Below are 26,947 nucleotides of genomic sequence, written 5' to 3'. Positions count from 1 at the left end.
CTCTCACGGATACCTGAAGTATGCAATGGCGTGTGCAGTAAACCCAGGCTGCAGAGTTCCTCTGCAATCCAACAGCTCAGCAGGGAGGGGTTATTGCTGTGCACAGTAAGAGGCCAAAGTGGGGAATGGAAGCAGAGAGGAAAGGGAGAGACTTTTTTTTTCACCAGAAGGAGAAGCCGATATTCATGCCCTCAAGTTGGAGGTTACCCGGATGGAATGTAAGGTGTTCCCCCTCCATCCTGAGGGTGGCCTCATCATGACATAAGAAAAGGCCACGGACTGACGTCAGAACGGGAATGGGAATTGAAATAAAAATGTTGGGCTACCGGGAAGTTCTGCTTTTCGCGAATGTAGCGGAATGAAGCTGTCCCCCAATTTATGACGTGCCTCACCAATGTAGAGGAGGCTGTATTGGGAGCACTGGATACCATACACAACCCCAGAAGGCTGACAGATGAAGTAGTGCCTCTCCTGGAAGGACTGTTTGGGACCCTGAATGGAAATGAGAGGAGGCGAATGGGCAGGTCTAGCAGTTTGGCCGACTGCAAGGATAAATGGCGAGAAGAAGATTAGTGGAGGGGGAAGGGGAGGGGAACAAATGGACAAGGGAATTATGGAGGGAGCGATCCCTGTGGAAAGCAGAGTGTGGGTGGAGGTAGCTAAAGATGTATTTGGTGGTAGGCTTCTTTTGGAAGCTGTGAAGAATTATGTGTTTGATGCAGAGGCTCATGGGGTGAGCGTGCATGTCCGGGAAATGGAGGAGATGCCGGTTAAGGCAGTATCAATGCTGGAGGAAGGGAAACTTTGTTCTCTGAAGGCGGAGGACACCTTTGATGTCCTGGAAAGGAGTGCCTCATCCTGGAAACAGAGGCAGCAGAGACGAAGGAACTAAGAAAAGGAAAAGCATCGTTATAGGGGACAGGGTGGGAAGAGGTACAATCAAGATGTTCAATGATATGTTTTGGAAATATACCTGGTTGAATTGGCATATTATTAAATTTTCAGAAATGTGTGTAATTTATATTTTACTTAATATTTTGTATTTTTCACAATCACATTAAAATTTGTAGCTGATTCTTTAAACTACAATAGTTTTACAGCCTACTTTATACGATTTTAACATTTAACTGTATATGAAACTTTATTTTCTCCCTGTAATTATTTCTCATCTGCAAAACTGCAATCTATTCAATCTCAGCTAATTTTCTCCAGGTAAGCTTTCTATGCAGGCCTTTAGACAGTGACCTGGATTTTCCTTTTATTGTCATTGCATGACAGAAGTGTATGAAAGATAGTCCTTGGGGAGCAGTACAATCACAGAGAAAAGAGTCATTTCAATTGCATAGAGCTCCACGAAGCATCCACTCACCTGTCACCTCATAGAAATAGTCAATTTGAAGCACAAGTAGGTTAGTTGGCACCAAGAATAGCTATATTATTAAGCACCAGCAGCAGAATGGAGATAAAAAAAAAAACAATTCTTGCTGAGTATTCTATGACATTGAAACTACCTGACCACATTGAATTCTGAGGTTTTTTGTGTAAAAAAAAAATCAATTATTATTGTGTTTGATGATGACAAGAGAAATGTAATATTTTGCTTTAAGGAACCTTTCGCAATGTTTTGGAATTTTAAAGAATATTGCCAAAAAGAAATCCATTCCCCAAATTTTGACCCAGTGAAAGGCTGATGTGAAGCGTTGTCAGAAACAAAGAAAGTGTTTCAGCCATATTGCCACAGGATGGAAGATGAAGGGAATGACAATCAAGTATGTGGAGACCATGATATCACACTTAATTATATCGATATAATATCACACTTACCTATATACAATGCTTATAAAAGGTATTCACCCCCTTGGAAGTTCTCCTGTTTTAATTTAATCACAGTTTTTCTGACACTGATGAACAGAAAAAGGCTCATGTCAAAGTGAAAACAGATCTTTACAAAATGATCCAAATTTATTATAAATATAAAACACAAAATAATTGATTACATTAAGTATTCACCTCTCTTTAATAAGACACACCAAATCATCACTGGTGCAGCCAACTGATTCTATAAGTCACATACATAGTTAAATGGAGATCTGTTTTTGGAGACCTGTGTGCAGTCGAGGTGTTTCAATTGATTGTAGTTAAAATACACATGTATCTGGAAGGTGTACTGGCAAGTCAGTATCCTGGCAAAAACTACACCATGAAGACAAAAGAACACTTCAACCAACTCCATGAAAAAGGTTATTGAAAAACACACGTCAGGAGATGGATACAAGACCATTTCCAAGTCACTGAATACGGCTAAGAGTACAACTAAGTCAATGATCAAGAAATGCTCTAAATCTGCCTAGAGCAGGCCGTAATAATGACTGGGTAAGAAGAGGACTAGCGAGGGAGGCTACCAAGAGATGTATAACAACTCTGGAGGAGTTACAAGCTTCAGTGGCTGAGATGGGAGAGACTGCGCATACAACAACTGTTGCCTGGGTGCTTCACCAGTTGCAGCTTAATGGGAGACTGGCAAAGAGAGAGCTACTGTTGAAAAAAGCTCTCATGAAATCTCAGCTAGAGTTTGCCAGAAGGCATGTGGAAGACTCTGAAGTCAGTTGGAAGAAGGTTCCATGGTTTGATAAAACCAAAATTGAGATTTTTGGCCATCAGACTAAATGCAATCTTTGGCGTAAGCCACACAATGCATCAAAAACATACCATCCCTACCGTGATGAGTGGTGGTGGTTGCATTATGCTGTGGAGATGCTTCACTGCAGCAGGCCCTGGAAGGCTTGTAAAGATAGAGGGTACAATGAATGTGGCAAAATACAGCGAAATTCTGGAGGAAAACCTGATGCAGTCTGCAAGAAAATTGCGACTTGGGAGGAGATCTGTTTTCCAGCAAGACAATGACCCCAAGTATAAAGCTAAAGTTACACAGGAATGGCTTAAGAACAACGAAGTTAATGTCCTTGAATTAGAATTGACTTTATTACATCCTTCACATACATGAGGGGTAAAAATCTTTACATTATGTCACCGTCTGAATGTGCAATGTGCAATTTATTGTAATTTGTAATAAATAGTATGTACAACAGGACAGTCAATATAGCTTAGAAATACAATTGTATCAGCGTGAATTAATCAGTCTGATGGCCTGATGGAAGAAGCTGGCCTGGAACCTGTTGGTCCTGGCTTTTATGCTGCAGTACTGTTTCAAGGATGGTAGCAGCTGGAACAGTGTGTGGTTGGGGTGTCTCAAGTCCCCGATGATCCTTCGGGCCCTGTTTATGCACCTATCTCTATAAATGTCCTGAACAGTGGGGAGTTCACATCTACTGTCTGCACCACTCTCTGTAGAGTCTAGTGATTGAGGGAAGTACAGTTCCCATATCAGGCAGTGATGCAGCCAGTCAGGATGCTCTCAATTATGCCCCTGTAGAAAGTCCTTAGGATTTGGAAACACATACCAAATTTCTTCAACTGTCTGAGGTGAAAGATGCGTTGTTGTGCTTTTTTCACCACCCAGCTGCTATGTACAGACCACATGAGATCCTTGGTGATATGTATGCCGAGGAGCTCACAGCTGTTTACCCTCTCAGTTCCAGATCTATTGATGTCAATAGGGGTTAGACTGTGGCCAAGTCAGAGTCCAGAATTCAATCCAATTGAGAATTTCTAGCTGGACTTGAAAAGGGCTGTCCATTCATGATCCCATGCAATTTGACAGAGCTTGAGCAGTTTTGTAAAGAAGAATTGGGAAAATTGCAGTGTCCAGATGTACAAAGCTGATGGAGCCCTATCCACACAGACTCAAGGCTGGAATTGCTGCCAGAGGTACACCTGCTAAATACTGACGTGAGGGGGGTGAACACTTATGTAATCAATTATTTTGTGTTTTATGTTTGTAATTGATTTAGACCACTTTGTAGAGAAAGATCTGTTTTCACTTTGACATGAAAGAGTCTTTTTCTGTTGATCAGTGTCCAAAAAGCCAAATTAAATCCACTGTGATTCAATGTTGTAAAACAAAAAAACATGAAAACATCCAAGGGGGTTGAATACTTTTTATAGACACTATATGATGTTACATTAAAGACTTGAGAGAGGAGAGAGATTAGGGTGGAGAGGGGGTTAGAATGAGGGGGAAGGGGTGGGGAGGGAGAGAGAGTGAGAAAAAATGTATCATAGAGATATGATAAAAAAACATGCAAACAGGCCCTCAAAACCAAATTAATTCTCCCCATTTTTCATTCAACTGCCCCTAGATATTGTCTCTCCTAAACACAAGAGATTCTGCAAATGCTGGATCCAGAGCAACCCACACAAATTGCTGGAGGAGCTCAACAGGTCAGGCAGCATCTATGGAAATGAATAAACAGTTGATGTTTTGGGCTGAGACCCTTCTTCAGGACTAGATAGGAAAGGGGAAGGTGCTAGAATAAAAAGATGAAGGGAAGGAAGGAGGACTATTGAGAAAGTGATAGCTGAAGCCAAGTGGGTAGGAATGATAAAGGACTGGAGACCATAATTCCATTAGTTTCTAAGTACTGTAAATATGTAAACTAGTTAGGTATGGTCGCCAGATTGAGATTCTAAGTTGGAGAAAGGGCAATTTTGATGGTATCAGAAAGGATCTGACAGGGTTGGAATCAAGACAGGCAAAGGTGCACTTGGTAAGTGAGAGGTCTTCAAAAGTGAAAATTTGAGAGTACAAAGCCTGTATGTGCCTGTCAGAATAAAAGGTAAAGATAACAGATGTAGGGAATTTTGGCTTTCAAGGGATATTGAGGTCCTGTTAAGGAAAAATGGAGGTGCAAAGCAGGTATAGGCAAGTTGGAACACATGAGATGCTTATGGGGTATAAGAAATGCAAGAGAACACAAGAAAGAAATCAGGAGGGCTAAAAGAAGGCATGGTTGATTGCTTAGCAGACAAGGAGGAGGAGAATTCTAAGGGATTCTACAGATACCTTAAGAGGAAAATATTTTCTGGAGACAAAATTCATCCTCTGGAAGATCAGAATGGCAATATATATGAGATGGGGGAGATGTTAAATGAACTTTTAGCATCTGGATTTACTCAGGAGATGGACACAGTGAGGCAAAGCAGCATCGACCTCATGGACTCAATACAGATTACAGAGGAAGAGGTATTTGCTGTCTTGAGACAAATTATTGTTCTTGTTGTTCTTGAGTGCTTTTGAGTCGTCGCTGACTCATGGTTACCCTATGGATAGTGCAGATGTCCATAGGGTTTAATGGGAAATTGCAGAAGTCAATTGCCAGGCCTTCCTTCCACACAAATACTGCTGTTCCCCAGGTTGGGACCTGTCAGATTTGAACTCATGACCATCTGCACTGAATGTCCAGTGCTGATGCCACTACACTACCGGCTGGCCCAAATCAGGGTGGATAAATCCCCAGGGCATGACAAGGTGTTCCCTTGGATCCTGTGAGAGGCAAGGGCAGAAACTGCTGGGGCCCTAGCAGAGATAGGTAAATTATCCTTAGCGATAAGTATGGTACTAGAGAATTGGAGGATAGGCAACATTGTTCTGCTGCTTAAGAAAGGCTCTAAAATAGACCAGCAAATTATAGGCCAGTAAGCCTAACATCAGTAATGGGAAAGTTATTGGAAGGAATTCTAAGGGTCTGGATATGTAAGTATTTGGATAGATGGTGTCTGATTAAGGATAGTCAGCATGGCTTCGTGCATGCTACACTGTGTCTAACCAATCTTATAGAGATTTTCAAGGAAGTTACCAGAAAAGTTGATGAAGGCAAGACAGTGTATGTTGTCTATATGGACTTTAGCAAGGCATTAGACAAGGTCCCATATGGGAGGTCAAGAAGGTTCAGTTGCTCAGCACACAATATGAGCTAGTAAACTGGATTGGACATTGACTTTGTGGGAGAAGATGGTTGCCTCTCTGACTGGAGGCCTGTGACTAGTGGTGTGCCACAGGGATTGGTGCTGAGTCTGTTGTTTGTCATCTATATCAATGATCTAAATGATAATGCAGTTAACTGGATCAGCAAATTTGCAGATGTCAGCAAGATTGGGGCTGTAGCGAACAGCAAGGAAGATTATCTTGCAGTGATATCTGGACCAGCTGGAAAAATGGGCTGAAAAATGGCAGCTGGAATTTAATGCAGACAAGTGTGAGGTGTTGCATTTCGGTAGGACTAACCAGGATAGGTCTTACACAGTAAATGGAAGGACACTGAGGAGTGCTCTAGGACAAAGGGATCTTGGAATATAACTCTATAATTCATTGAAAATGATGCCACAGGTAGATAGGGTTGTAAAGAAAACTTTGGCATAGTGGTCTTCATAAATCAAATTTTTGAGTACAGGAGATGGGATGTTATGTTGAAGTTGTATAAAACACTGGTGAGGCCTAATTTGGAGTATTGAGTGCAGTTTTGGTCACCTTCCTACAAGAAAGATGTACATAAGGTTGAAAGAGGACAGAGAAAATTTACACGGATATTGCTGGGACTGGAGGACCTGAGTTATAAGGAAAGATTGAATAGGTTACGACTTTATTTCTTGGAATGTAGAAGATTGAGGGGAGAATTGATAAAGGTATGAGGGGTATATAGTTAGAGTAAATCCAAGCATGCTTTTTCCACTAAGGCTGGGTGGGACCATGAGTTAAGGGTGAAAGGTGAAAGGTTTAAGGGAAACGTGAGGGGAAACTTCTTCATTCAGAGGGTTGTGAAGATATGGAATGAGCTGCCAGCACAAGTGGTGCATGTGAGCTCAATTTCAAAGTTTAAGAAAAATTTGGATAGGTACATAGATGGTAGGGGTATGGAGGGCTATGGCCCCAGAGCAGGTTGATAGGAGTAGGCAGTTTAAATGATTTGGCATGGACCAGTTGGGTCAAAGGGTCTGTTTCTCTTTTGTACAGTTTTATGATTCTGAGATTCTATAAAAAGGAATCTGATAGGAGAGGAGAGTGGACAATGGAAGAAAGGGAAGGAGGGAGGGGCACCAGTGGAAGGTGATAAGCAGGTGAGCAGAAGAGTGGGGAATAGCTGAAGAGGGAAGGATGAGGGAAAAATCTTTACTGGAAGAAGAAATTGAGGCTACCTAGTTAGAATATGAGGTGTTGCCCCTTCACCCTAAGAGTAGACTCATCATGGCAAAAGAGGAGGCCGTGGACCAATATGGGAAAGGGGATAGGAAATAAAATGGTTTGCCACTGGGAAATTCCTTCTTTCCTTTCTCCTAAGGTCCACTGTCCTCTCCTATCAGATTCCTTCTTCTCCACTCCTTTAACTTTCCCACCTGGTTTCACCTATCAACTTCTAACTAATCCTCCTTCCCCTTCCCCCCACTGTTCTATTCTGGCATGTCACCCTTCCTTTCCAGTCCTAATGAAGGGTCTCAGCCAGAAATATTGGCCATGTATTCATTTCCACAGATGCTGCCTGACCTGCCGAGTTCCTGCAACACTTTGTGTGTGTTGTCACTTGTGCTCTGCAGCTTACTCACTCCAATAATAGTTCCTCCTTCTCTACTCACTCTGACTTTGGTTATATTTCTTTTTGTCACTAAGTTGCCATAGTACTGATTCATTATTACACTGTATTTTTATCTGACTGCCTGCTCACCTAAGTTGGTTGGCTTTTATTCTCTTGTGCTTCACTATTCAGCTTCCATTTGGCCAGTTCTCTTCCTGTCACTAAGGTAAAAATCTGTCTTGGTCTCTACCCCTGTCCTTATATATATTCACACCTTTCCTCCCCCATTATTTAAATTAATTCCTTAAATTATGAAAGGTTTTGGTAAATCAGAAGCCCTTTGCAGTAGAAAGCCCTGCCTCTGATCTGATCAATTTAATCATAATAATGGACCCAGGTAGATAAATATAATTCAGTATAATCAACCGTGAGCTCCAAGTTGTTTATGTTAATAGTGAATGTCAAGGAGAGAGGCAGAGAGAAATCTTGATGGAGATGCTTACTGCCTGGTAGAGGAGTCCGTGTTTGTGTGTTATCTAAATCTTACCACATACACATACAAACTGCTTCATTATCTTATAAATGGAAATGACAATCTGCAAATATCAATAAACATCCCCATTTCTGACCTTGTATTAGAGGGATGACAAAGATAAATTTGCAGTCATCTTGAAGGTGTTGCGTTTGCTCACCTTTAACTACTAATGAGACCCTGAAACAAACCAGTTGCTGCATTGGTACGTCCGAGGCAGATCTACGTGGGGATATTTTAAATCGGCAATTCTCACTTTTAACAGAAATACAGCTTTCCTATATGGCAGAACATACAAGATAATAGAAAAAGGTTGCAAAGTTAAATGTAAACTGTTCAGATGGATGCAGGTTTAGTTATTTCCTACATTTTGATTCCCACTTGAGATATCACAAGTAAATTTAGAATTTTAACCCAGCAATACAGTAAACAATCTCCAATTGCTCATACTTTGAAAGGATGGCATTGTTGATTATTGTTAAAGCATTAAACTATTGACCAATTGAGATCAGTACATGCAACTGAGTTTTCTGAATAGGTTGATAGTTTAATGCTTTAACAGTAATCAGCAATCCCCTTTCAAAATTATGGTCAGAATTTGCCTAGAAATGCCCTATAATCTGACATTTAAAGAATTTTCTACTAAGGTCGTGTGGCCAAAAGAGGTAAAAGAAACTGACCCAAATCCATTTTCCTTCCAACTCACATAGTCCAAGAGCTCCAGATACTACAGGGCTACTCCATCAGTGAGCTGTTCATTGATTGGAGTAGCTGGACTGGTGTCAGCAGTGGAGCTGGCCAAAGTGCCGTAGGGGTAGCCGTGATGTTGGAGAAGGGGCCAGCCAAGGTGTCGAAGGGACCGACCAAGGTGTCGAAGGGGCCGGCCGAGGTGTCGAAGGGGCCGACCAAGGTGTCGAAGGGGCTGGCAGTGATGTTGGAGAAGGTGCTGGATGAGGTGTTGGAAAAAGCCAGACGTGATGTTGGAGAAGGAGCTGGCTAAGGTGTTGGAAAAGGGGCTGATCGGGATATCAGAGGAGACCACCGGGAAGTTGGAGGAGCTGATTTGGGTACGGCGGAGCTGACCTACCTGCAGACCATTTTGCGGCCTACTACTCGTAAGCATCAAAGTTGATGAAGTATAACCATAGGAGATTGTCTCAGACATTCCACTTGTGATCACCAGACTCTGTTGGACTTTGATAATGTAAGTGCCATAGGCCTGTTACCCTTGTCTGGTGGCAGGACAGATGAAACAGGAGCTGTGTAGCCTTGGTTGTGGTGAGAACTGGGATTCAGGCCTCTGGTTTGCCAGGTGAGAGATACAGAAGCACTAAAGAGTAGTGTCCACACTCGGCTGGGGCCTGGCCTCTCCCGCTGGAGTCCAACACGTGGAATGACAGGCTGGACTGCACGTCTGCCGGGGGGACTGTACCACTGATTGCCAGACATTAACGCTCAGAGTCTTGGACTGTATTTCACTCAAAAAATATGCTTCTTTGCTTGCTATTTTGAATTATGTTACTTGCTATTTTGAAGTTTGTTTGCTATCTCAAATGTTTTGTTCCTTGGTCCCAGAGGAATGTTGTCTAGTTCAGCCGTATCTATGTATGGTTTGAACGATAATTAAACTTAATTTGATTTTGATTTGACTCATTGGTTACCTTAATATCAAAAAATTCTAGCAATTCAACTTTGAATTCACTAAGTGACTGATTAACCACAGACTCTGAGGAGAGAATTCCAAATAATAACTGTACTCAAACATTTTTTCTCATATGCATCCCAAAATGGCCTATGAGTAGCCTAACGCTACTCCAAGACTCTCCAGCTAAAGAAAACAAATCCAAAGCATTAAAATTTCAACCTTATACATCTAAATGAAATCCATTCCATGTCAACCACAGCATCCTCCCTGGTTGAGAAAGACTTGTGTTTATTGCAGTCAAGAATATTCTGGAATGAAAATACATTTAACTGTTGTTTATAGTTGTTCATTTTTAAAAGGGATACATGAACATTGAATGTGGTATTAATTTTCCAATACTTTTTAAAATGTTGATAAAGTACTTGCCTCCACCACCTTCTCAGGCAGTGCATTCCAGATTCTAGCCACTCTCTCAGTGAAAAACAACTCTCATTTGATCCATCCACACCTCTTTTCCCGCTTATCTTATATTCTCTAGTTTTTGTGACCTCTAATGGGGAAACATTTCCAGTTATCTAATTTATCTTTGCAACTCAATTCAGATATTTCAATTAGATAACCCTCCTCCATCTCAACATCCCAGACAACATCCTGATGAATTGCTCCGGCTCTCTCTCCAATGCAATTATGTGCTTCCTATTATATGGCAAACAGAAACCCACACAATCATCAGCTGTGATTTAATTTGCACCATTGCTCCTTGCTCCTATATTCTATTCCCTGGTTAATGAAAACTGGTATCCCATATGTCTTCTCTGTCACCTTATGTACCTGTGCTTATGGTTTGCAGAACCCTTGGTCTAGTACACTAAATTTCCCTGTTTCTTAATACTGTTGGCCAGAAAAAACTACAAATTTATGAGGTGTGTGTGGATAGGGGTAGCCTGAGTTCAGTAACTGACAGGTTTTAAATCAACCTGGCTTTGGGAATAAAAACTACGGAAGAGACGGTCAGCACAAGTCCCTATTTGGGAGATAACACTGAAGTAATGCTGCCTGTAACCTTGGGGTTGATCCAATGGACAGTGGGTGTAAGAGAGAAACAATGCAACTGGAATACAATGACAAACAGCCAATAAGAGACAGAGAATTGAGTGTCGAAGTGAAAACACCAGAGAGCAACCGTTGACACAAGTGGACGATCCTGCACTGGAAACATGGTCATTATATCGAGATCAAGAGAGATACCTGGCTTCTGCTAGCTTGTGATTCTTTGGTAGCAGTCTTTCTAATCTGTTTGGTTGTTCAGGGAGTGTTAGGCAAACCTATTGGGTGCGTATACAGGCACTTAATCTTGTATGATGTGTAAGCTTAGTCTTATACAAATAGTATGAATTGCATTTCTGTTCTTAACTGAACCAAACAAGATAACCTACAGATAATTCTCTCTGTGACTAACCAATCATTGTCATTAAGGGTGGTAACTGTACTTCTTACGGCCCTCTTATTCACTGCGAATTTGCATACCTCCTTTAATGGTCCTCTAAATTGCATAAGCTCAAATATTTTTAATGATTAAATTCCATCTGCCATTGCTCCACTCATTTTTCTTATCTATATCTGTCTGGATCCCAGGACTATCCTCCGTTTCATGACATAATTTTCGTACGATCTGCAAACATTTGACTCATATCACTAACGTTCATATCCAAATTAATAATGAATGTAACAAACAGCTCAGATTCCATCACCATTCCCTACGGTACACTTCTGGTCACAAAAACAATGCTTCATCATCATGCTTTACTTCCCTCAAATAATTTAATCAAATTGGTCAGAGAGAATTTTCACAAAGTAATGGCAAACTTATTTATGTGCCTTTCCGTATGCCAATCAATCCCGCAACTCCACTCTGTTTCGAATAACTTCCATGCCTATGATGTTGGACCAGCAAGCCTGTAGTTACCAGGGTTCTCCTTACATTGGTTGTCCTCACAGAAAAGATCTTAAAATATATCAGAATGCAAGTAGTCTCCTTTTCCTCCCATAGCAGCCTGGAAAAAATTTCAGCAGACCCTAGGAATTATTCACTCTGAAGCTGACTGAGAAACTCAACATCTCCTTTTAATGTTCCAGAATTTCAATGTCTCCCTCCCCAAGATTTCTGCATAAATGTCCTTCCCCTTGGTGAATACAGATGACCTCATTTAAGACCTTTCCCACAACAGATGGCAATTTTGATCTTCAATAAGTCTTAGTCTTCCAGAAATCTGCTCTGAATGTTGATGATGTTATTGGTCATTTCCCGGGATTTTCAATAGTTTTCCCTGAATTCTCTGTCTTGACCTCATTTTTGAATTGTCTCATGTTCTTCAATGCTAGCCTCCACAGGAATCATGCAGAAACTTGTATTTCAACTTTTGATAGTTCTGCCCATTTTGGCATCCCAAGCAAAAATGATGTGATCCACTTAAAGATTCCCACATCTGTAATTTATCCATACCATGTTAATTCTGGACCAAGTATTTCTACAATAATTCCAAAGTTCTGCCTTGATTATTATATCTTATCTCACCTCCAACCAGGAATTAAAGTTTATGTATATCTTCTGAAGTAGCTATGTTGGTCATTTCCATGACTTCAAAGAATTCCTGAGGAGTTTTGACCTGCAGTCCTGATTCACCAAACACAAAACATTTTGGTCAATACATGTACAATCATGTGAACTGTCACCATGTGCTGGTCATAAATGCCAAAGAGAATCTACTTCTTTAGAATAGGTATCCATGGGAACACAATGAGCCATTTTCTCCAAAAAGTTGAACTGCTTCACTAAACGATACCTGTAATTTATGCAGTCCATCATCATGTGCTCATCAAACATTCCATTATATCGCCATGACAATTTCATCAGCAAAAGGATTACAAAGGAGCCAGAAAAAAAATCAAGAAAAGAATTAGGAAAGCCAGGAGGGCCCATGAAGAGTCCTTGGCAAGAAGCATTAAACAGAATCCCAAGGCATTCTATACATATATCAGGAGCAAGAGGATAACTAGCGAGAGGGTAAAAACACTCATGGATATAGGCAGTGACATTTGCTTGGATGTGAAGGACGTAGGTGAGGTCCTTAATTAGTACTTTAGATCAGTATTTACCAAGGAGAAGGACATGAAGAATAGGGAGATCAGTGCCAAGTGTAATAATATGCTATGGCATTTTGAGGTAAAGGAGAAGGTGGTGTTGGGTCTCTTCATTAAGGTGGATGTCACCAGGCCCTGATGGGATACACCTCAGGTTATTGAGAGAGGCAGGAAATGTGACTGCTGGGGCCTTGACCAATACCTTTGTGTCCACAGACTAGTTCCTGGAAGATTGGCAAATAGCTGATGTTGCTCCATTATTAAAGAAATGAACCAAGGATAATTCTAGAAACAGTAGACTGGTGAGTCTCACGTCAATGATATGAAAGTTACTTGAGAGATTTCTTATGGATAAATTTATGAGCATTTGGAAAGCCATAACTTAATTAGGAAGATCCAGGCCAAGTCATGTCCTACTAACTTGATTGGATTCTTTGACGAGATGAAGAGGGTGATTGGTGAAGGTAGGGCTGTGCATGTTGTCTTTAGTGAGGTGTTTGAAACAGTCCTTCGTGGGAGGCTCATCCAGAAGATTAAGATGCATGGGATCCATGGTGAATTGGTTGTAGCAGTCCAAAGAAGGACACAGAGGTTCCCTTCCATTCAATATCATAGCCAATTTATCCTACACTGGTCTCAGCTCACCTTCGTCAACCTTGAGGCAAGCCTGTGACTTATCTTGCCAAGAGGTACAGATACATCATTTCCACTGGTCATCAAAGTTCAAAGTAAATTTATTATCCAGGTAAATATATGTTACCTTGAAATTCATTTTCTTGCAGACATTTACCAGAAAAAAAGAAATAAAAAGAATTTTACAAAAAGCTACAAATAAACAAAGACTGACAAATAACTAATGTGAATTTTTCCACACTTTCGAGATGATTCATCTTGATTTCACAGGCAGCAAAGAACACCAGGATTTTCAGTGTGGATTTCACACCTTATGTTGTTTGGGCATGTATCTCTTTATCTATATTCACTGTCTGTCAGCATTGACCTACTAAATCTATGTTCAGCTGGGCAAAAGCACAGTCAAAATAGTCTGGAGAAAATTTTAGTGCATGCCAGCTCACGTACATCCCATGTGACATGCACATTGCTCATAGTTCATGGATTTATTACAGGAGACTCCACAATCATCATACATAGTGGTGCTAGAAAGTCTGTGAACCCTGTAAAATTTTTCTATTTCTGCATAAATATAACCTAAAATATGATCAGATCCTCATGTAAGTCCTAAAACTAGATTAAGAGAACCCAATTAAATAAATAACACAAAACATTATACTTGTTCATTTATTTATTGAGAAAAATGATCCAATATTAGATGAATTTGTTGGAACCTCTGGGGTAATGCGCTCTGCAGAAGTTATTTGGAGTCCAGTGTTCCAATCACTGAGATGAAATTAGAGGTGTGGGTTGTAGAGGTGCCCTGCCCTATAAAAAGACACACCAAGTCAGGTTACTGACAGAGCCTGCTCTTCTCGAGAAATACCTATTTATGTGAATCATGCCTTGATCAAAGCAATTTTACAAGACATTAGAAGAAGAATTGTAGAGATGTATGAAGCTGGAAAAGGCTAAAAAAAAGCATTTCTAAAGACCTGAGTGTTCATCAGTCTACAGTAAGAAATTGCATTCAGATGGAGGAAACTCAGTACTGTTGCTACTCTCCCTAGGACTGAGCATCTTGCAAAGATCACACCAAGAGAACAGAGTGGAATGCTAAAGGAGGTGAAAAGAACCCCAAAAGTAACAGCAAAAGATCTGCAGAAATCTCTACAACTTGCTAAAATCTCTGTTCATGTGTCCACTATAAGAAAATCACTGAACAAGAATGGTGTTCATGGAAGGACACCACAGAGGAAACCAATGCCCTCCAAAAAAAAACATTGCTGCATGCCTCAAATTTGCAAAATATCACCTGGATGCTCTACAATGCTTCTGGGACAATGTTCTGTGGACAGATAACACAAAAGTTGAATTTTTTGGCATAAGTGCACACTGCTATGTTTGGAGGAAGAAGGGCACTGCACACCAACACTAAAACCTCATCCCAACTGTGAAGCACGGTGGAAGGAGCGTCATGGTTTGGGGGTGCTTTGTGGCCTCAAGGCCTGGACAGCTTGCAATCGTTGAGGGGATAATGAATTCAAAATTGTATCAAAACATTTTACAGGAGAAGGTCAGGGTAGCAATATGTCACCTAAAGCTTTCAATGTTTTTCAAAGCTTTCATTGGTTCAATGTTACTTACCTTCTCAATAGGCTGCTGCACCTGCAAACCAACCTTTTGTGATTCATTCACAAGCACTCCCAAGTCCCTCTGCAGAACAGCATGCTGCAATATTTTACCATTTAAATAATAATATACTTTCGATTTTCCTTTACAATTACTGGAGATGTTTGGTTGGAGTTATTGCTGTACAAGGGGGTCACACCAGTTACTGAAAGCAGAGGTTCACATACTTTTCCCAACAAGTACATGTACTATTGGATAATTTTTCTCAATAAATATGAACAAGTATGGTGTTTTTTGTGTTGTTTATTTAATTGGGTTCTCTATATCTGGTTTTAGGACTTGCGTGAAGATTTGATCGCATTTTACGTCATATTTATGCAGATATAGAGAAAATTCTGTGGCGTTCACAAAATTTCTAGCACCACTGTAACTGCACGACTGTGTGTGGCTTCCTGGTTGGGTTACCACCATTTTGTAGGGCCTTTACCAGCGCAATGTGGTGCTGCTCTGAGTGGACATGTGCCCATAAAGTCTAGCCTATTCCTCGGCTTGACCTATGACGAATACAGATACAGGCTTTGTGCCCAGTGGTGCCACTGAAAAATTCATTAAAGACTGCTTAATGAGTTAACAATTTGTCTCACAATTCTGTAGATCTAAAGTTGCAGATTTGGATCCAGTTAGAGTACCTGCACTCAATCTTTATAGTAAAGCACATTATTGTGTTTAATTAGTTACAGTCATTGGTAATTTTGTGTTTTCCATCACAAAGAACTGTGCACAATATTCCTCAATGACTTTAACTCAGTACCCAAGTACACTCCCAACATGATGCTCTTGTGGATTGATGGCTCCATGCCGAACTTCTGCTGATTTGTATCACATCCCATTACTCAGCTATTCACAGCTATGTCAATGCTCATTTTTAATACAGAACCATTCACTGTCATGGTGGCTTTAAAATTATTGCAGTCTGCCACTTGACTGCCGTTTGCTGCGTCAACGCTGCTTATCATGTGTACCTCCTGCTCTATAGCTCAGGTGTGCTGTTGTGACTGTTTGCTTGGCTAATGATGGGAGGCCTTTCAGGTTCATGTGATCTCCTAGTTGACTGCTGAGGACATTCCTTTCACTTGTGTGACCACATCCTAATGAAGAAAGTGAAGGTGACTGCTTCTACAGAACTCAGCAACATGGAACCTTGCACTAATAGTACCATCTCCACTTCAACAGCAAACCAACATGCTTTGGGGAAAGCAAGCACTGTTATACCTGAAAGCTCCACGTCAACATGCAGGTTAGTGAATCTGCCTGTCAGTGTTTGCCCCAGAAAAGGTGCAACAGTACAATGTCTCACAAATTCACAATGACACTGCTGATTGCTTCCTCTGCCTTTTAATTATGAGTACTGAATTTCTAGCTTTAAGTTGCTTTCAGATTGAAACTATCCTCACATTTTGAACCAGATCATTAAACACGACAGAAATTACACCAGGATAAACAAATAAGTTTACGAGTGTACTGTTATTGATCACTTCCACTAATATTTATCTTCCACTTGCTCACAGATCACTGACTTTAGATCTTCAAAGTTTCCCCGTTTCTTCTGTAACTTAATTAGTTTTGGAGAACATATTAATCAGTTAAAGGTAAATCCTAAATATTTCTTTTACTTTGTCAGATTTACTGAATTTCCTGATGCTTTACATATGCCATGGTATAGTTAAACTGCACTGATCCAGCATGCTTAGGACATAGGTGGTGATGAAAAGGTAGACTTTGCAGATTATGGGAAATGGGCCATACTGAGTTGAAAGGAAAAGAGGCTCCACTGAGTTTAAAGAAGTGTGGGAAACAGGGCAGGCACTGGTGAGTTTAAAGGGATTGCAGGAAATGGAGCCTGCTGAAATTAAAGTGAGCACAGGAAACAGGGTCTGGTTAAATTTAAATTTAAAGGGATTACAGAAACCATCATCTGGTGAACCAGATGCTGAGCCGTCGCAATTTCAGAGTAATCGGATAGCATGTTATTAGAATTTTACTGGATCAATGGGCTTGGGCTTCTGTTTTTGGAGACTCGTACAGTGAAAGTACATGGAAATACTTCAAGCCACAGGCCATAAGTTTTATTCCAGCAATGCAGACTCTTACAGGAGGTATCTATTCTTGACATCACTGTAGTGTTTAGAGTAGTTTGCGTACTGCACAGATTACTTAACTCATGTAGGTTAGGAGCTTTAGGAAGTACATTTATCACATCTGTCAATATTTCGGTACTTGAAAGAAAACATGCAATACTACATTTACCATTTTTCAAGATGCATTAATATTAAAGCAACCCCCAACCATAAAGCAAAATTACATTTACCACAACGGATAAATTATGTGTACTGATGATATCATTGCTTATGCAGAGTCCATTTCTGAAACATTCTGCAGATGGCACTGTAGCCCTGTGTTTGAAAAATGAACACTGACTCTTCAAAGCATGAAACTCGAGTAGAATTCTAGTCACACATCTATTAACAGGCCCAAATTTACAAGAAAACCTTTTATACCAAATAAAACAAACTGCAATCATGGTGATTAAGCAGTAAATACATCGGACTGACAGATACTCTGTAATGCCACCCATTTACAAAAGTTAAGAAATATAAATTAAATCTTAATTGCACATGCTGTTTGTAGTCAAACACTGAATACTTAGCAGCTAGATTATACCATCTAGTTTAAAAATATGATACATTTCCACAATTGTCTTTTAAATATACTCCATAATAAGGGAAATTCAATCCACCTGAGTATCTGACTAGGTCAGAGTTTAATTATCTTTTACCTTTACTATTTGATTTTCTAATTCTGGATGATATTGCAATTTTATGCCAATTAATATGAACAATTACAGTCCTGGAAAGGTAACATGATTCTACTATTATAAATGATGTCAGGAACAAGTTGTTCCAGATCACACAATCACAATTGGACACAAGATAAAGCTCCAACTAAACACTCCGAATACATGCTCAAAACGCAGCCCAAGATCATCACAATGATCTTTACTGCAACCTTATGACACTTTCACTGAGTGGATATGAAAAGGCAAAGTGAGTGCTAAAAATACAGTTTGAGATGCAGGCTATTTTAATTTCCGAGCTGCAGTTGTGTTTGAATGGTGGGCAGCCAAATAGATTGCATCAGCAGCAGGAAGCTTGCCAACTTTTAGTTGGGATTTCCAGCAGGCATCCTGAGGGACATTTACTTGTTCTTAAAGAGAGGTTACATTCACTATTGTCAGATTGCTCCATGGTCCTTTATGAAACCGAGCACTCCCTGTCGAAATGCCTTCTCCCAAGCTTGCTGATGCTCTTTCATGGAATGAAGTAAGAGGAATGGGATGAAGATGGTTAAAAGCCACATTACCCATACCCGAAACAGTTGGTACATTAGGTCAACTCTAACATCAGCACCACAATTTTATTTTATGCAACATTTTAAATGACCCGCAAGGACGAACAGTATGCCCAGTTTTTTCCAGTTTCCTTAATTACACCAAGCACTTTCTCTTCCATAGAGCATCTGCTACACCACTTCCTGAATCACCTACTAAACGGTACCTCACCAGAGCACTACACTTATAAACCTTTATAGCTCAAATAATTGCCACCTGAAGACTGGGTTGTAAATGTGCATCTCACCTTCAGGAGATGGTTGATCATGCAAACCATGCACAGAGTTTTCAAAGCCTCCCTCAACTCTCTTGGCCAGTGGGCTGGGATGAATGACTGTGGCTTTGGATTCTGTACAATGTTTGATGTTGCAATTCCTGAATTTTAGGCCAACAGAATACTAAGAGATTCTTGGGCTGCATGGAACATACATGTAGCACTTTCTGAAATATTTACATCCCTTCAAACAGCCTGATTTCATTCAATAAGTAAACTAACTCCTGTATTTAGTGCAACTTAAATATACTGTATGCATCTTGGTATCCATCAACATCAACTATCATTTACATAGCATTATTGTTTTGGTAGAATGCCCCATGGAACTACACAGGATTGTTAAGATTTTCCTGACAATGGAGAAGGCAGTGCACTCTGTATCCTGGATGTTAGGATATGGACAGATTAAGTCTAATGAAGTAAACCACTGTCTGTACGTCTATCTGTATGTCAGAATAAAAAAATTGCACAGTTCAGGGTTTTGCTAGCAGATGAATTGAAATAGCAATAGAAACTGATGCTGTTACAGAGACACAAGCAGGTAATGCTTGTGATGAAAAGGATATGAAATCAAAAGGTCAACTCAGTGAAGTGGGACTCAGCAACTGAAAACAGTCTGGTTCAGTCTTAACAATGGCTAGGAAAAAATAGGTTTGTGGCAAGTACTGAAGTCAGTATTACCAATGTATAATTTTTAGAATTATTGGTTCATCCAGACTGGAATTTGAAAAAAAAGGCTAATAACAAGAGATGGAAATAAAGTTGTGCTTTTAGGCAAAATCACAAAAGGAAAAATCCATGAGGACTATTTTAACTTCTTTACATCCAATTCAGTTACACAATAAATATTTCAAGCTTAGTTATCTTTTTAACAGAAAAAAATATATATTCGAATGTGAAATAAGCAATGTGCTTTGCTTTGATCTCTATTTAAATTATACTGAGTATTTCAAAATATACGTTTCATATTGAACACAAATACATCTGGACTTGTAATGCTTGGGTTGCTAGATCAGCAGAGTTCTGGAGAGATCCAGAGACATAAGTGTACATTCCCACACCAGCAACTGATGAACTTACGTTTAAATAATTAAATAAATCTGAAATGATTTCAAAAATCTCATCTCAGTATTATTAAACATGAAGCCACCAGTTTGTACAATAATCCATCTGATTCACAGATGTTTATCAGGGATCAGCCATCCCTACCCACCCAGCCTTTATGCCACTCCAAACTAACCAATGTGGTCAACTCTTAAACACCTCTCATTCAGGAGCAACTAAGAAAGGACACTAATCTGCTAATTACCTCCACATCCCATGAGTGAATAACTTCAAAGCAATTCATATGGGGAAAAAATACAAGAAAATGTGTCATGCAATCTTATGGGAAAAAATGGCATGCAACAAACTTCAACTGTTAATACTTGTAGCAATCATGTAAAATTACTTTACTGAATCAGAATTTGAATTAGGTTTAATGTCACCAACATATGTCGTGAAATTTGTTAATATATATCTTTAATGTATATGTTACAGAAAATAAAAAGCTGCTGTTGTGGTTAACAATATGCTCTCATGAATGATTGTGGATTACTCACGCTTCCAAAGATATATTAGAGTAAACAATTATGTAGCCAGGTATACTGATGTTTAGATGTTTGTCATATAGAATTTTGCGTATAGATGTCTGGGGAACAATATTCAATACAGCCCAACACCTATAAGAGAAAATATAAAAAAATATGGATTTCATATGATTAATTCAACTTACAATGTAGCAAATTAATGATTTGAGTTACTTGTGCCCTTGCCTCTGTTGCTTACTGAGGCCATAAAACCAACCAATTTATGTGCAATGTAAAGCAGTATCGAATTTAAGCCCCAGAGCTACAAGAGAAACAGCTAATAAGATAACAGAGAGGAAGGTTGTTTTGAACAGTTTGGACATTTGAGGGGAGCTGTTTCAGTGAGAGCAAAGTCAAGTATAAGATCGCAAGAGTGGTAGAATACATGAAAAGACACACAAAACAAGGAGGAAGGTGAAGAGTGCTGAGGAATTGACAAAGAAGTAAACAAAGTGAGTGATGAGCAATAGGGAGAGGAACTGAAAGGATGAGAGGAGGTGTAGATAAAATGTAAGCAGAGGACATTAAGCTGCTAGAGAAGAGAATAAGAGAAGAAAATTGAAAGGATAGTGTTAAGAGCTTGGGCTATATAATACATTTACAGAGTTACTTCTAGTATTAAGTTAGACACAGTAAAATATAATTGAATAGAAGTACTAAAAATAACCTGTAACCTTAATTTATCAATCAATTATATTTGATCACAGTTCACTTTATGCAGCACTGTAGGAGACAAGCCTGCAAGAATTTCACAATTGTACTTACTCACCATGATTCTGTTTTGCTGTATTTTCCTTTGTGCTCAACTACAATTAAACCTTTACATACAAAAGTCTCTATTATGTAGAATTACCTTCAATCACTGATCTCAATTTTACCATCATCTAGATGCAAGACTTACTATTGTCTCACAACCTGGCATGACACAAGACTGACTGGTATTATTATTTCCCTTTTAGACCTTTTAATTCACTTTTTGCTCTATTGGTGATAAATGCTTCTGCCATTTTCCCCAAAGAAAATATAAAGAATCATGTTAAATGCAATATTTGACATGATGAATATGGGCAAGGGTCTGGATGGTTATTGGTTGCTGGAGATGACGGGACTGCACAGTTAATATTGCTGTCAGACCTGCCGTGATCTTATTAAATGGTGGAACATGCCAGAAACGCGCAGAAGCCAATTTGCTTTCATTATTGTAAGTCCCTATCTAGATGGCCTATAAATGTTCAGCTGTAAACAGCATCGAATTGCTCTTACTAAAACAATAAAATACAATTTTATAAGAATTAATTGCTTGCCACCAAATGATAATTAACAGGATGGGATGGTAATAACATTCTTAAATCCATAACTATGTCTGAAGGAACAGAAAAGATAACAGCATTATCTTGACGATGATGAAATTCTGCAAAAAAAATCTTCTCTTGTTCACTGAAGCTGTTTCCAAAAACACAATTTGTGTAATCTAACCACCATGCTTGATAATCAGTGCTGATTAACACTGGAGCCAAGTTTAATTCCCTGATTACTACTGTTTTTTCATGACATGCTTAATTAGGGTCAGTCTATTATCTTTGTAGAAACACAGAATAATTTAAATGTCAACGTACTGGCTATATATTGCATCAAGCTTTTGTTTTGTAAAATGCAAACATACTTAAGCTTGTTTTAATCCTGTCAGTCAAATTATTTAATGATATTTAATTGCTGGGTTAATAGATAATAAGTATAAGTAATTTGGAGTGAAAATGATAAAGCATTAGGGGAAAAATGGCAGCAAGAACAGAAAGGAATCCAAACATATTCTGTTTAAAGACAGAGAGTAAGGGTGGAAGGCGGTTATCTTAGCTGAGGGTCCATAACTAGTAGTGTTGCACAAGGATGACAACACGACTCGTCATGTTGTTTGTGATATAAATCAGTTACAGAAATGGGTGGATGGATCTTAATCTGGGCAAGCGTGAAGTGTTGTATCTTGGGAAGTCAAACGGAAGGAAAAAGTATACAGATTATCGTAGAACCTTACTAGTACTTAAGAAAAAGCGGGATCTTTGAGTCCAGGTCCATAGTTCACTGGAAGTGGCTATGCAGTGGATACATTTGTAAAAGCAATATATGGAATGTCTGCCTTCATTGGCAAGGGTGCAGAGTATAAGAGTAAGTAACTCGTACTGCAGCCACAGCATGTAAAACTTCAGTCAGACCACACTTGGAGTATTTTATGCACGTCTGGCTGGTCCGTGGAAGGAACGATATGGAGACCGTCAAAAAGGTGAAGAAGAGGTTCACCAGGATGCATCCGGGATTTGAGCTATAAGTAAAGTTTGGACAAATTTGGCCCATCCTCCTTTGATTGCCAGAGGCTAAGTGGGGACTTGATAGAGGTTTTTAAAATTATGAGAAGCATAGATAGAATAAAGGGTCAGAGTCTTTTCTCAGGGGAGAAATCTCAACTACCAGAAGACATACTTTTAAGGTCAGAGTATAAAGGAAACATGAGAGGTAACTATTTTTTATGCAGAGAGAACATGCCAGGAATATGTTAGTGGGGTAGTAAGGGAATCAGGCAATTTGGTGAAGTGTAAGATAGACATATGAATACAAGGGAATGGAGAGATATTGTTGATACACAGGAGAAGGCCATTCAGTATAAATTAGCACAACATTGTGAGATAAATATCTTGTCCACTGCTGAACTGTTCTGTTATATTTTGAGTGGAAGAAAGAGAAGAGACATTATGAAATAATGTACAAGTGCAAAAATGTGGGGTGGTATATGTGCATGTTTTGTTGAAAGTGTCAAGATAGATTGAGACAGTGTTTAAAAAGTAGACAAGGTCATGGGCTTTATAGAAACAGAACATAAAACAAAGAAATCATGGCAAAACTTTATAAACCACTGGTTTGGCCATATTTGACTACCATTTTCAGTTCTGGTTAGCAGAAATTAAGAAGTTTATAAAGATTTTGAAGAGGTATAGTTAGCTCAATCCAGGGATGTGAGACATTAGATCTGTGGATAGATAGATAGATAGATAGATAGATACTTTATTCATCCCCATGGGGAAATTCAACTTTTTTCCAATGTCCCATACACTTGTTGTAGCAAAACTAATTACATACAATACTTAACTCAGTAAAAAATATGATATACATCTAAATCACTATCTCAAAAAGCATTAATAATAGCTTTTAAAAAGTTCTTAAGTCCTGGCGGTTGAATTGTAAAGCCTAATGGCATTGGGGAGTATTGACCTCTTCATCCTGTCTGAGGAGCATTGCATCGACAGTAACCTGTCGCTGAAACTGCTTCTCTGTCTCTGGATGGTGCTATGTAGAGGATGTTCAGAGTTTTCCATAATTGACCGTAGCCTACTCAGCGCCCTTCGCTCAGCTACCGATGTTAAACTCTCCAGTACTTTGCCCACGACAGAGCCCGCCTTCCTTACCAGCTTATTAAGACGTGAGGCGTCCCTCTTCTTAATGCTTCCTCCCCAACACGCCACCACAAAGAAGAGGGCGCTCTCCACAACTGACCTATAGAACATCTTCAGCATCTCACTACAGACATTGAATGACGCCAACCTTCTAAGGAAGTACAGTCGACTCTGTGCCTTCCTGCACAAGGCATCTGTGTTGGCAGTCCAGTCTAGCTTCTCGTCTAACTGTACTCCCAGATACTTGTAGGTCTTAACCTGCTCCACACATTCTCCATTAATGATCACTGGCTCCATATGAGGCCTAGATCTCCTAAAGTCCACCACCATCTCCTTGGTCTTGGTGATATTGAGACGCAGGTAGTTTGAGTTGCACCATATCACAAAGTCCTGTATCAGTTTCCTATACTCCTCCTCCTGTCATTACAGAGTCTAGTGTTTTTTTCTTTGAACAAAGGAAGTTGCAAGGAGATCGAATAGAGATATTCCAAATTATGAAGGGGATTGACAGCAGAGAGAAACTACTCTCATTTACGAAATGCTCAAGCACGATGGGAAATAGATGAAAGGAAACAGACAAAATAACCAAAAGAATTTTTTTTTAAAAATACAGCAAGCAATAAGGATTTGGAATACACTGGATTCAAAGGGGATCTGGATGAATATTTGAAAGAAACCAAATTGCAGGGCTGTGGGGAAGGAGCAGGTGTGGGACTAGCTGGATTACTACTATACACAATGGGTCAAATGATCTTCTATTCTATGTCAAAATTAGAGGTTTATGTGGGGGAAATTAATTAGTTAAAGAGGAATATCAATATACCAGAGAAAGGTGTAAGTTAGATAAAATAAAGTCCAAGGGTGAGGGATAACAGCACAGGGAGAGTATTGGTTGAATGACAGGAAAAAGAACAGGAATAAATGACGCGCTACACATTAGAAGATGTGCCACAGGAATGAGTGCTGGACCTTCAACTACGCACAATTTAGTTTAAAGGCAGATGAAAAGAGCATGTCACGAATCCAGTTAGAAAGTAAGCAGATAGAAGGATCCATGAAGTCTGAAAAGGAATGGGCAGATGAAGCAAGCAGGCGCAGTGATATCAGATGGAGTACATCACGAGAAGACGTGAGGTTAGGCACTCACTAAGAACAGCAAGACAGAATATTTTTAAGTGACTATCTAATAAACGCTGCTATGCAGAGATCTTGGTGTGCAGGTTCATGAAATACTGAAATGTAACATACCAGTACCTCATAGAGTCATACAGAAGTACAGCATTGAGGCCCTTCAGCCCATCTAGTCCAGGCTGAAAGCATTTAAACTGCCTGCTCCCATCGGCCTGCACTGGGACCACAGCCCACCATACCCTTACTATCCATGCACCAATTCAAACTTCGCTTAAACGTTGAAATTGAGCTCACATGCACACTTGAGTTGGCAACTCATTCCACACACTCATGACCCTCTGAGTGGAGAAGTTCTAAGGAATACAGTCCAAACCTATTCAATCTTTCTTTATAACTCAGGTCCTCCAGGCCCAGCAACATCCTGGTAAATTTTCTCAGTACTGTTTCAATCTTATTTACATCTTTCCTGTAGGTAGGTGGCCAAAACTACACACAATACTCCAAATTAGGCCTCACCAATGTCTTACACAACTTCAACATAACATCCCACCTCCTGTACACAATACATTGATTTATGAAGGCCCATGTGCCTAAAGCTTTATTTACAACCCTATCTACCTGTGACACCACTTTCAACGAATTATGGGCCTGTATTCCCAGATCCCTTTGTTCTACCACACTTCTCAGTGCACCAATCAATAATATGCTGACCTTTATTCCAAGTATGTTAAAATATAACAGAAAGCCTTACTGCAATTGCACACCTGATTTACTATGAACAGTTCTGGTCTCCATAGGTAAGTAAGGAATGTTTGTATTGGAGACTGTGTCATGCAGTTTCACTAAAATGATCCATAAGAGAAGGAAAAAAATGTTAACTGCTTATTGCTTATATTCAAGGCGATGGGTTTTCACCAGATGATTGCAGCAGAGTTCGTGTTTTTTTTCTGTATTAACACCATCAAAAATATTGCAAATGTAGTCATCCTCAAAACATCTCAAATGCAGAATTTTACCTCATTGATTTGTTCTTAATTCCATACAATTTTTTTTATTGAAACAATAACAACACCGGGAAAAAAACCTGCATTTCCTTTAGAGTTGTATTGCTAATATTTATCATGAAACCAAAGAAATAGTGACATGTGCTGTACAGTTCTATGACTCTTTGTATTTCTGCATGCTGTTTAGCATGTACATAAAATGGTACCTCAAAATCAACACACAAGAAATGTCACCATTATGGATAACAGAGTTGCAAAATTTAAAACAATTCCTTTCAGGAAATAATCAAAATTCTCTCTTCTACTTGCCTGTTAAAGGTTAAAGAACCATTTTCAATAACAGCTCTGTTGACTTAATTTGGTATGAAAATGTATCACAACAAAATAGTAAATAAATGCATTTCAGCCTCAAAATGAAAATGACTTCCCATTCACAACTCAAATCTACAGGTCACTTAAGCGTGATTTAATTTGAATTTCATAGTGAATAATATGCTAAACCTACAAAATAAAGAAAATTAACAAACCCAGAAATTTATAGGATTTAGTTTATGACTTGTCAAAGTAATTTATATAATTAATCTATAATCATCTTAATCCGAAAGGGGTTGTGCTTTGATTACAAACAGCTTCATAACATACACTTCATTCCACATTTGATTCCTGGAATAAAAAGCTCTGAGGTAACTTGTTGACACCATGTTTAAAAGGAAAGTGTGCATTATAAAATGGCCTAAATTTCATTGTTCAAGTTTGAAACACAAACATAGAAAAATATCAGGATGATGTTATTTTACAAGTTAATGGGTTGAAATGTGAGAACTAAATTCAATCTAGGATCACTTTTAACAAAGATGGCCATGCTTGCCACCGATTGATTCAAAAATGTAAAATGCACATGGTACTGATCTCTAGAAGTCAAATACTGCACAAAGCTGATTCCTGCCCAAGGGCAAGGCTCTGAGATGGGTATGGAACAAATCCAATTGTG

General features: G+C 39.3%; 1 protein-coding gene across 8 annotated transcripts in view; it reads right to left on the bottom strand.

Moving 5' to 3' along the window:
* Positions 1-26,947, bottom strand: part of LOC140725529 (uncharacterized) — a 467,652-nt gene that overhangs the window by 187,699 nt on the left and 253,006 nt on the right. For 7 of the 8 annotated variants that reach the window (XM_073041107.1, XM_073041104.1, XM_073041102.1 and 4 more), the window contains one exon: positions 20,352-20,471. The exons of the other annotated variant lie outside the window; for it this stretch is intronic. In XM_073041107.1, the coding sequence (XP_072897208.1) occupies positions 20,352-20,471 (120 nt within the window). The remainder of the gene's footprint in view (positions 1-20,351; positions 20,472-26,947) is intronic. 8 annotated transcript variants of the gene reach the window in all.

This window comes from Hemitrygon akajei, chromosome 3 (genome assembly GCF_048418815.1).
Source record: "Hemitrygon akajei chromosome 3, sHemAka1.3, whole genome shotgun sequence".
NCBI classification, from domain to species: domain Eukaryota; kingdom Metazoa; phylum Chordata; class Chondrichthyes; order Myliobatiformes; family Dasyatidae; genus Hemitrygon; species Hemitrygon akajei.
This window is presented reverse-complemented; position numbering and strand designations above follow the sequence as displayed.